The sequence below is a fragment of the Heptranchias perlo genome, chromosome 28, assembly GCF_035084215.1.
Source record: "Heptranchias perlo isolate sHepPer1 chromosome 28, sHepPer1.hap1, whole genome shotgun sequence".
NCBI lineage: Eukaryota > Metazoa > Chordata > Chondrichthyes > Hexanchiformes > Hexanchidae > Heptranchias > Heptranchias perlo.
The window spans coordinates 7,570,887-7,583,033 of record NC_090352.1 but is presented as its reverse complement, the minus strand read 5'-3'; the positions used below and the strand labels follow the sequence as shown (position 1 = coordinate 7,583,033).

At 45.6% G+C, this 12,147-nt stretch overlaps 1 protein-coding gene across 3 annotated transcripts in view; it reads right to left on the bottom strand.

Annotated features, from left to right (window-relative positions):
* Positions 1-1,853, bottom strand: part of LOC137344815 (rhomboid domain-containing protein 2-like) — a 50,671-nt gene extending 48,818 nt beyond the window's left edge. Inside the window, exons 1-2 of one of the 3 annotated variants that reach the window (XM_068007989.1) lie at positions 1,378-1,464; positions 439-516 (exon numbers count right to left, since the gene is read on the bottom strand). Coding sequence is in view for 1 of the 3 variants with exons in the window: in XM_068007988.1 (XP_067864089.1) it covers positions 1,378-1,600 (223 nt within the window). In the remaining 2 variants the exon portion in view is untranslated. Of the gene's footprint in view, positions 1-438; positions 517-1,377 lie in introns of all 3 variants that reach the window. The other 2 variants (XR_010968465.1, XM_068007988.1) reach the window with 2 other exon arrangements.
* Between the last annotated feature and the right edge of the window lie 10,294 nt (positions 1,854-12,147).

Sequence of the window (12,147 nt, the reverse complement as noted above, 5' to 3'; positions counted from 1 at the left end):
TTTTTCACCCAGAGGGTGATGGGGGTCTGGAACTCACTGCCTGAGAGGGTGGTAGAGGCAGAAACCTTCCACTCATGTAAAAAATACCTGGATGTGCATCTGAAAAGCCGTGACTTGCAGGGCTATGGATCAAATTCGGGAAAGTGGGATTAGGCTGGCTCGTTTCTCAGCTGGTGCAGACAGGATGGGCCGAATGGCCTCCTTCTGTGCCGTAAATTTTCTATGGTTCTATTCTATGAGCACCCGCAATACTAGGAGAACACATTTCAGCACTCCATCAAGGTAAAAGAGGGATTAATTCATCAACTGAAATCAGTGAGGCTGGAGAATGCACTACATTATACAGTGCATTGGAGTGCAGAATGCGATTGAAGCAGCAACACAATATTTAACAATACGTTAGATAGGTTGAAGGAAAAATGAAGAATGACAACGTACATTGATATAGCTCCTTTCACGACCACAGGACATCCCAAAGCATTTTACAGCCAATTAAGTAGTTTTGAAGTGTAGCCACTGTTGTAATGTAGGTAAGGGAAATAAAAGGATATGGAAACAGAGCGGACATGTGGAATTAGACTACACCAACACAGACTGAGTGGGCCAAATTCCATGTTGTAATTGCTATGTAATTCTTATGTAATATACCCCCCACTCCCACAGGCAGACCTACATCCATCATCCAAATCCTCTCGGAGGTTTGGCAGGCAACACCTGTCATTGCACCACTGGTTGCTTTGCACATTGGATGAAGTATAAGAGCATCATTACCCTAATGTCTAGAACCTACCCCTTTCCTTGGTAGTCTCATTACCCTGGTGCCCAGGACCTACCCCTTGGTAGTCTCATTACCCAGGTGCCCAGCACCTACCCCTTGGCCGTCTCATTACCCTGGTGCCCAGCACCTACCCCTCAGTAGTCTCATTACCCTGGTGCCCAGGACCTACCCCTCGGTAGTCTCATTACCCTGGTGCCCAGCACCTACCCCTCGGTAGTCTCATTACCCTGGTGCCCAGGACCTACCCCTCGGTAGTCTCATTACCCTGGTGCCCAGGACCTACCCCTCGGTAGTCTCATTACCCTGGTGCCCAGGACCTACCCCTTACCTTGGCCGTCTCATTACGCTGGTGCCCAGCACCTACCCCTTGGCCGTCTCATTACCCTGGTGCCCAGCACCTACCCCTCGGTAGTCTCATTACCCTGGTGCCCAGCACCTACCCCTCGGTAGTCTCATTACCCTGGTGCCCAGGACCTACCCCTCGGTAGTCTCATTACCCTGGTGCCCAGCACCTACCCCTCGGTAGTCTCATTACCCTGGTGCCCAGCACCTACCCCTCGGTAGTCTCATTACCCTGGTGCCCAGGACCTACCCCTTACCTTGAAAGCGGCTCTGGACGTTGCCAAGTGTAAAGGTGTGTTCGTCCATCACCTTGTACCTGATGGTGAGGTAGAACAGGATCCACCCGAGCAGGGCGCTGGAGACCGTGGAACAGGGCAGGATAGGCATAATCGACTTCACCATACGCACCAGGCTGGGGGGTTGCCTGGGGTGTTGACCGGAGATTTCGAGGGGAGACTGCTCATTCCTCCTCGTTGACATCGCGGAGCGGCCCGGAGGAAGTTGCACGCGAAAGCGGCGGGAATCAAGGCCCGGAAGACGAGCGGGTAAAATTAGCCCTCAGCAGAGCCCTAGTCCCTTAGGCTTCGGTGCAAGGAGGGGCGCAGCTTCTTCCTTCCTCCGGTTAAGCTGGCCGCGGTTTTCCCACGAAATTTAAGCCGAGTGGCTGCAGTCAGCCTAAAACTTTCATCCGGCTTCAAGGCCCCAAAGTGACGCACCAGCCGCAGAGCGCCTGCGCGCCCGTCGCCGTAGCAACCAGCAACTTCCCTCCCCCAATGCTAGTTTTTCAAATATTATTCCTTTTTTTACTGGATAAATTCATTATAGTTGCATTTAGTATTTTTTATCAATACAGTTTTATCACTTTCTAATGTATATTTTGTTTCTGCTCTTTTCTACTTTGCTGCTGTCCTACCCTGGGGCCTTGTCTCCTTCACCTAGGCTTCTACAATACATTTCAATTCCTTGTAATGCAATATAATATAAATACACACACATACATATATATTTTTAGATGTTTGTGTGTTGGGAGGCTTTAGTTAAAGAGGGTACATGATGAAGGAGCTAGGGATACGATTTATATCCCAGTCCTGGTGCCCTAACTCAAGGCTAATTCATATCCCACAGCTCCTCGGTGACTTTATACCACAGATAAGGTGAGTAATTAAAATTATAAAGGTGGGTAACATTTTAATTTTGGATGAGAACTAAGTAGATCTGCAGATTTTTGAGTGACATTGCTCTAATTTTTTTTATTCAGCAGAGCTGCCTGACTATTCGGAATTGTGACATCAATGCTCTGTAAAATGTTCAATGGGAGATGACGTCATGCATTGTATTTATTCACTCTTTGGCAAGATATTGGGTATGCCCATTGAATGTCATATTCATATCGTAATATATTATGAGTTTAGTTAGAAAGAACTTGCATTTATATAACACCTTATTGCATATCTAAAAAAAACAGCCCTAAGCGCTTCACAAACAACAAATTGCCCTTTTGTGACCGGTGGGCACCGCAAGGAATGGAGTGTCTAATAGACATGAACAACAATGTTATGATTTAGTTTTATGAGTTTCTTTTTGTTTTGTTGAAAAGTATACTTTATGTTTAAGTTTCTTTATTAGTTGTGTCTCCTTTAAAAAAAAAGGGGGGTCCAGTGTAAATTTATTCTTTTCTGTTGATGACACTAGGGCAACCCAGTATCATCCTTATGAATCATTTAAAAAAAAGGCCATGCAACGAATTGCAGTCACTGTGTTGTATAGGCAAACACAAGTCATTTTGCAGACAGCAATGATGTTGTTTGGGGTCTTCAACATCCACCTGAATCACTGGAACAGGATGTTGATTTAACATGTCATGCGAAGGAAGCAACTTTGGACAGTGCAACAGCCCCTCAGTACTGCATTGAAGCGTCAGTCTAGAATTTGTGCTCAAATCCTGGATTGCGACTTGAACCCACAAGTCACTCCTGACTCAGACAAGAGTGCTACATGATGCATAATGATGGTGTAAAAGGTGTCATAATAGCAAGAAAAAACTTGCAATTATATAGCGCCTTACACCTCTCAGAAACATTCCAAAGTATTCCACATACAATTAACTACTTTGAAGTATACTTGTTAGGAAGGCAAAGAGTGCAATTGTTGTCATGGCTGTAATTGTAGGTACTATTGCAATCGGTTAGTTTAAGTCTCCAGTCTTTACTTTGTTTAATGGTGAGAGAGGAGTTCCAAAGGTAATGTTGAGTGTTTAGTGCATGATTTTCTGTAGCGTGCTGATCAAGGGGAAACAGCAGCTTTTAATTTAAAGTCAGAGGATCTGATGCCCATATAAAGAGGAATAGTTGCATGAAAATCATATATGGTTGCTGTCACGTCATGAACTAAACATTGCATAGTATAACATTTAGAATTCTTGTGTGAAGCAATAACAGTGGAAAGCATATCGCTAGCTATGATATTTATTTGGCTGTCTGCCTTTCAGATGTGCTAAAGTTTTCTCAACAGTCGAGTTTCACTTACTTTTAGTGAAATTTATGATTTTTTTTCTCTTAGGAAGGGAAAGAGAATGTGACTCATTTACAGAGCTAACCACCCTTTTAGTTTTTAAAGTCATGGCCTTCAAATATGAGCTAGATTACCACCAAAAAAAACAGGGCAATGATTAGATGTTTTATCAGTTTCCTGCACATTGTTTTCCCATTTGTTTCTGACCCTTGTGATTTATGCTTTCAGCTGTCAGTCTGTGGTAATTAGTAACCAGTCCCTGGTTATGATGACTTATCATTCAGATGAGTAGAATTATTGTGTCAGAGGCTAGTTGTTTAAAGTGTGACTATGTTTTTAACTTTAAAGAAAAATGGTTTCAAAAGTAAGGGGTATGGAAGTTACTCAATGTAATATGGAATGACTTTGAAAATGATGCCTAACTTTTCATATAAATTCATTAAAATACCTGAGAGAAAAGTAGACACCATTGCATTAGTTTCGTGAGTTTATATTTTCAAGAGCTTGCTCAACACAAAAAAAATGTTGGCAGTGACCCTGACAATTATTATAAATCAGCTTTCAGCAGCCAGGTGTAAAGGATGCTGTTTTGAAATAATTTTCACCTGCAGCTAGGAGTGAGCAAATGAATCTGCCAGCACCAATTGCGAGAGTGTCAAATTTTCAGATCAGACTAATATAAGGAAAGCAACAGAGACCAAGATAGTAGCCAACAAGTTGCGAAGAGATTTAGATCAGTTACACAACTGGACAAACCGGTGAAAAATTGTGAGGCATAGATATAGGAACATAGGAACAGGAGTAGGCCATTCAGCCCCTCGTGCCTGCTCCGCCATTTGATAAGATCATGGCTGATCTGTGATCTAACTCCATATACCTGCCTTTGGCCCATATCCCTTAATACCTTTGGTTGCCAAAAAGCTATCTATCTCACATTTAAATTTAGCAATTGAGCTAGCATCAATTGCCGTTTGCGGAAGAGAGTTCCAAACTTTCACCACCCTTTGTGTGTAGAAATGTTTTCTAATCTCGCTCCTGAAAGGTCTGGCTCTAATTTTTAGACTGTGCCCCCTACTCCTAGAATCCCCAACCAGCGGAAATAGTTTCTCTCTATCCACTCTATCTGTTCCCCTTAATATCTTATAAACTTTGATCAGATCACCCCTTAACCTTCTAAACTCTAGAGAATACAACCTCAATTTGTGTAATCTCTCCTCGTAACTTAACCCTTGAAGTCCGGGTATCATTCTAGTAAACCTACGCTGCACTCCCTCCAAGGCCAATATGTCCTTCCGAAGGTGCGGTGCCCAGAACTGCTCACAGTACTCCGGGTGCGGTCTTACCAGGATTTTGTATAGCTGCAGCATAACTTCTGCCCCCTTGTACTTTAGTCCTCTAGATATAAAGGCCAGCATTCCATTTGCCTTCTTGATTATTTTTTGCACCTGTTCATGACACTTCAATGATATATGTACCTGAACCCCTAAGTCCCTTTGGACACCCAAAAGGATAGAACAGGGTACTTTCTAAATGGTAAAAAGTTAAAAACTTTTTACCATTTAGAAAGTACCCTGTTCTGTCCTTTTTTTTATATACAATGAATAGAATAGAATTAGCACAAAGACACTAAGAAGGGGACCTGAAAGTAACACAGACTCAATACTTTCAATGCTGGGACACTTGCCCAAAGCAATTGAAAAAGACTAATAGAATGTTTCGATATGTAGACAGAATGGTGGAGTACAGGTGTACAGAGGATTTGCTAAGGTTTACAATGCACTAGTCAGTCAACACTTGTAATACTGTTCAGTTTTGGTCACCTTATTACAAAAAGGACAAACATCCATTGAAGAGACGAGCAACAAAAATGATCCCAAGTGTAATGGGGATGTGCTATGGGGAAAGATTAGAGCAGTTCAAGCTCTAAAGGTATTCACTGAGGTATATGAAGTATGAAATGGTACAGATAAGGCAAGATCAGCATATTACTTCCTAGTAGGACCAAGTGACGTAAATTTAAAGTAGATATTAGGAAGACTTTTTTACTCATAAATGTTTGGAATAATCTGCTAGGCAAGTAGAGGCAAAGACATTAGAGGTATTCAAATTGTCATTAGATGCTGAGCTGAGTGTTATTTTGACTTCCTGCTTGCAGGATCCATTTCAATTGTTACGTCAATACCAAAAATGGTACAGGAAAACATTACTACTCAGTTCCTTTGCACGTGATCAAGACTTTTGTTTTCCAAACTATTTTATTTATAAGTTGTGACAAAAGGCCTATACCTGAAAAGTTAACATCTTTTCACTTTTCAAATGAAGATGGTTCTGCTATGTATCTCAAAGATTTTCTGTTTAGACTTCAGGTTTCTAGCAGCTACCATTTTTTCTCCCTTTTTATTTGGACTATTTTATTTCTTCGAAAGTAGTTCTTATAAAGGGTATGGACCTTTCTCGTATTTAAATTCCATTTTGTACGTGTTGGTGTTTTGCTAAATGTTGTAATTTGTATAATAATGATTATTAGAATGTGTATTAGAGTTTAATATATGCCATTCCAAAGCCAGTATGATGGTGTAGCATGAGACTACATTTAATCCACTAAATAAATAAGGGCAATTGTTAATCGATCAGGTGTCTCAACTCTGCAAGGGCAGATTCCATTAAAAATACAGTTTCTGGATCCTAGGGGTGAAGGGTTGTGAAACCATTCAGGGAAAAGAGGGTTGTATGAAAACCTGAATTAGTACTGTAAACTGTGCATGACCATGGAGTAGCCTCTCTCTGTCTCTCTCTGTGTGTTCAAACTGCAGCCATGGCTCTATAGCTTTGGCAATCAATCTCTCAAAGCCCAGGCAACTCATTTGTTGATAAAGCTGTTTGTAGCACTGTTCCCTCGCTGATGGCTAAATGGCAAATCAAAAAACCAAGAAAAGTTAGTATCACAACTTTATCTATATAAAAATTAATGGAAACAGCTTTATATGTGCCCCCTGAGGCTCCATGATACATACATTTCCAGTTCACACAGAAAAACGTGACACATTTTGCATGGCTAAGGAGTTGCCATCACTGAAGCGACCTTTTGTCGGAACAAAATCTTATCAACTTGAAACGTTAACCCTATGTTTCTCTCTCCACAAATGCTGACTAACCTGCTGATTGCAGCAGTTTCTGTTTTTATTTCTAGCATCTGCAGTTTTTGCTATTTGTTTTACTGAAGCATCACTGGCAGGTGTATTGGTAACTTTTTTTTATTCATTCATGGGATGTGGGCGTCGCTGGCGAGGCCAGCATTTATTGCCCATCCCTAATTGCCCTTGAGAAGGTGGTGGTGAGCCGCCTTCTTGAACTGCTGCAGTCCGTGTGGTGAAGGTTCTCCCACAGTGCTGTTAGGTAGGGAGTTCCAGGATTTTGACCCAGCGACGATGAAGGAATGGCGATATATTTCTAAGGAATCTTACAACACCAGGTTATAGTCCAACAAATTTATTTTAAAATCACAAGCTTTCGGAGATTATCCCCTTCGTCAGGTGAATGAGTGAAAAGGTTCTCAAATCGCATATCTTATACAAGGCTGGGACAGCATCACACCAATCAAAAGGTGTCGTTGTTATTCAAACAGGCCAGTCACGGTAGCATAGTGGTTATGTTACTGGGCTAGTAATCCAGAGGCCTGGACTAAAATCCAGAGTCATGAGTTCAAATCCCGCCACGGCAGCTGGCGAATTTAAATTCAATTAATTAATTAAATTCAATTAATTAAATAAATTTAAAAAATCTGGAATTAAAATACTAGTATCAATAATGATGGCCATGAAACTACCGGATTGTCGTAAAAACCCATCTGGTTCACTAATGTCCTTTAGGGAAGGAAACCTGCCGTCCTTACCCGGTCTGGCCTATATGTGACTCCAGACCCACAGCAATGTGGTTGATTCTTAATTGCCCTCTGAAATGGCCGAGCAAGCCACTCAGTTGTAAAATCTCGCTACGAAAAGTCATAATAAGAATAAAACCGGACGGACCACCCGGCATCGGACCACTAGGCACCGGACACGACAACGGCAAAACACCAAGCCCAGTCGACCCTGCAAGGTCCTCCTTACTAACATCTGGGGACTTGTGCCAAAATTGGGAGAGCTGTCCCACAGACTAGTCAAGCAACAGCCTGACATAGCCATACTTACAGAATCATATCTTTCAGCCAACATCCCAGACTCTTCTATCACCATCCCTGGGTATGTCCTGTCCCACCGGCAGGACAGACCCACCAGAGGTGGCGGTACAGTGATATACAGTCAGGAGGGAGTGGCCCTGGGAGTCCTCAACATTGACTCTGGACCCCATGAAATCTCATGGCATCAGGTCAAACATGGGCAAGGAAACCTCCTGCTGATTACCACCTACCGTCCTCCCTCAGCTGATGAATCAGTCCTCCTCCATGTTGAGCACCGCTTGGAGGAAGCACTGAGGGTAGCAAGGGCACAGAATGTACTCTGGGTGGGGGACTTCAATGTCCATCACCAAGAGTGGCTCGGTAGCACCACTACTGACCGAGCTGGCCGAGTCCTGAAGGACATAGCTGCTAGACTGGGCCTGCGGCAGGTGGTGAGCGAACCAACACGAGGGAAAAACTTACTTGACCTTGTCCTCACCAATCTCCCTGTCCCAAATGCATCTGTCCATGACAGTATTGGTAGGAGTGACCACCGCACAGTCCTCGTGGAGATGAAGTCCCATCTTCGCACTGAGGACACCATCCAACGTGTTGTGTGGAACTACTACCGTGCTAAATGGGATAGATTCAGAACGGATCTAGCAGCTCAAAATTGGGCATCCATGAGGCGCTGTGGGCCATCAGCAGCAGCAGAATTGTATTCCAGCACAATCTGTAACCTCATGGCCCGGCATATTCCTCACTCTACCATTACCAACAAGCCAGGGGATCAACCCTGGTTCAATGAGGAGTGTAGAAGAGCATGCCAGGAGCAGCACCAGGCGTACCTAAAAATGAGGTACCAACCTGGTGAAGCTACAACTCAGGACTACATGCATGCTAAACAGCGGAAGCAACATGCTATAGACAGAGCTAAGCGATTCCACAACCAACGGATCAGATCAAAGCTCTGCAGTCCTGCCACATCCAGTCGTGAATGGTGGTGGACAATTAAACAACTAACGGGAGGAGGAGGCTCTGCAAACATCCCCATTCTCAATGATGGCGGAGTCCAGCACGTGAGTGCAAAAGACAAGGCTGAAGCGTTTGCAACCATCTTCAGCCAGAAGTGCCGAGTGGATGATCCATCTCAGCCTCCTCCCGATATCCCCACCATCATGGAAGCCAGTCTTCGGCCAATTCGATTCACTCCACGTGATATCAAGAAACGGCTGAGTGCACTGGATACAGCAAAGGCTATGGGCCCCAACAACATCCCAGCTGTAGTGCTGAAGACTTGTGCTCCAGAACTAGCTGCGCCTCTAGCCAAGCTGTTCCAGTACAGCTACAACACTGGCATCTACCCAACAATGTGGAAAATTGCCCAGGTATGTCCTGTCCACAAAAAGCAGGACAAATCCAATGCGGCCAATTACCGCCCCATCAGTCTACTCTCAATCATCAGCAAAGTGATGGAAGGTGTCGTCGACAGTGCTATCAAGCGGCACTTACTCACCAATAACCTGCTCACCGATGCTCAGTTTGGGTTCCGCCAGGACCACTCGGCTCCAGACCTCATTACAGCCTTGGTCCAAACATGGACAAAAGAGCTGAATTCCAGAGGTGAGGTGAGAGTGACTGCCCTTGACAACAAGGCGGCATTTGACCGAGTGTGGCACCAAGGAGCCCTAGAAAAATTGAAGTCCATGGGAATCAGGGGGAAAACTCTCCAGTGGCTGGAGTCATACCTAGCACAAAGGAAGATGGTAGTGGTTGTTGGAGGCCAATCATCTCAGCCCCAGGGCATTGCTGCAGGAGTTCCTCAGGGCAGTGTCCTTGGCCCAACCATCTTCAGCTGCTTCATCAATGACCTTCCCTCCATCATAAGGTCAGAAATGGGGATGTTCGCTGATGACTGCACAGTGTTCAGTTCCATTCGCAACCCCTCAGATAATGAAGCAGTCCGAGCCCGCATGCAGCAAGACCTGGACAACATCCAGGCTTGGGCTCATAAGTGGCAAGTAACATTCGCGCCAGATAAGTGCCAGGCAATGACCATCTCCAACAAGAGAAAGTCTAACCACCTCCCCTTGACATTCAACGGCATTACCATCGCCGAATCCCCCACCATCAACATCCTGGGGGTCACCATTAACCAGAAACTGAACTGGACCAGCCATATAAATACTATGGCTACGAGAGCAGGTCAGAGGCTGGGTGTTCTGCGGCGAGTGACTCACCTCCTGACTCCCCAAAGCCTTTCCACCATCTACAAGGCACAAGTCAGGAGTGTGATGGAATACTCTCCACTTGCCTGGATGAGTGCAGCTCCAACAACACTCAAGAAGCTCGACACCATCCAAGATAAAGCAGCCCGCTTGATTGGCACCCCATCCACCACCCTAAACATTCACTCCCTTCACCACCGGCGCACTGTGGCTGCAGTGTGTACCATCCACAGGATGCACTGCAGCAACTCGCCAAGGCTTCTTCGACAGCACCTCCCAAACCCGCGACCTCTACCACCTAGAAGGACAAGAGCAGCAGGCACATGGGAACAACACCACCTGCACGTTCCCCTCCAAGTCACACACCATCCCGACTTGGAAATATATCGCCGTTCCTTCATCGTCGCTGGGTCAAAATCCTGGAACTCCCTTCCTAACAGCACTGTGGGAGAACCGTCACCACACGGACTGCAGCGGTTCAAGAAGGCGGCTCACCACCACCTTCTCGAGGGCAATTAGGGATGGGCAATAAATGCTGGCCTCGCCAGCGACGCCCACATCCCGTGAACGAATAAAAAAGAAATGTCCCAGTACACTGGATATACATTGTGTCAATTACACAGACAGACAGAGAGAAACCCAAATGGCAGAGAGAGAGAGAGGGAATATTAAAAACATAATTTTTTTTCCCCTTTTTGCTGGTGGGGTAACGTGTAGCGTGACATGAACCCAAGATCCCGGTTGAGGCCGTCCTCATGGGTGCGGAACTTGGCTATCAACTTCTGCTCGACGATTTTGCGTTGTCGTGTGTCTCGAAGGCCGCCTTGGAGAACGCTTACCCGTAGATCGGTGGCTGAATGTCCTTGACTGCTAAAGTGTTCCCCGACTGGGAGGGAACCCTCCTGTCTGGCGATTGTTGCACGGTGTCCGTTCATCCGTTGTCGCAGTGTCTGCATGGTCTCGCCAATGTACCATGCTCTGGGGCATCCTTTCCTGCAACGTATGAGGTAGACAACGTTGGCCGAGTCACAGGAGTATGAACCATGTACCTGGTGGGTGGTGTCCTCTCGTGTGATGATGGTATCCGTGTCGATGATCTGGCATGTCTTGCAGAGGTTGCCGTGGCAGGGTTGTGTGGTGTCGTGGACGCTGTTCTCCTGAAAACTGGGTAACTTGCTGCGAACGATGGTCTGTTTGAGGTTAGGTGGCTGTTTAAAGGCGAGTAGTGGAGGCGTGGGGATGGCCTTAGCGAGGTGTTCGTTGTCATTGATGACATGTTGAAGGCTGCGGAGAACATGGTGTAGTTTCTCCGCTCCGGGGAAGTACTGGACGACGAAGAGTACTCTGTCGGTTTTCTGAGGAGGTCTATGCGATTCTTCGCTGTGGCCCGTCGGAACTGTAGATCGACAAGTCGAGCGTCATATCCCGTTCTTACGAGGGCGTCTTTCAGCGTCTGTTGGTGTCCATCGCGTTCCTCCTCGTCTGAGCAGATCCTGTGTATTCGTAGGGCCTGTCCATAGGGGATGGCCTCTTTGACGTGGTTGGGGTGGAAGCTGGAAAAGTGGAGTATCGTGAGGTTGTCCGTGGGCTTGCGGTAGAGTGAGGTGCTGAGGTGCCCGTCTTTGATGGAGATTTGTGTGTCCAAGAAAGAAACCGATTCTGAGGAGTAGTCCATGGTGAGTTTGATGGTGGGATGGAACTTGTTGATGTTATCGTGTAGTCTCTTCAGTGATTCTTCGCCGTGGGTCCATAGGAAGAAAATGTCGTCGATGTATCTGGTGTATAGCGTTGGTTGGAGGTCCTGTGCAGTGAAGAAGTCGTGCTCGAACTTGTGCATGAATATGTTGGCGTATTGGGGTGCGAATTTGATCCCCATGGCTGTTCCGTGTGTTTGGGTAAAGAACTGGTTATCGAAGGTGAAGACATTGTGATCCAGGATGAAGCGGATTTTGCTTTTGTACTCTATGCCTCTATTTGTAAAGCCCAGGATCCCACATTCTTTTTTAAACTGCTTTCTCAACCTGTCCTGCCACCTTCAAAGTTTTGCGCGCATATACCCCCAGGTCTCTCTGTCCCTGCGCCCCCATCGCCATTCTATTTTTCTCTTTGCCTTTAAGTGCCTTCTTAAA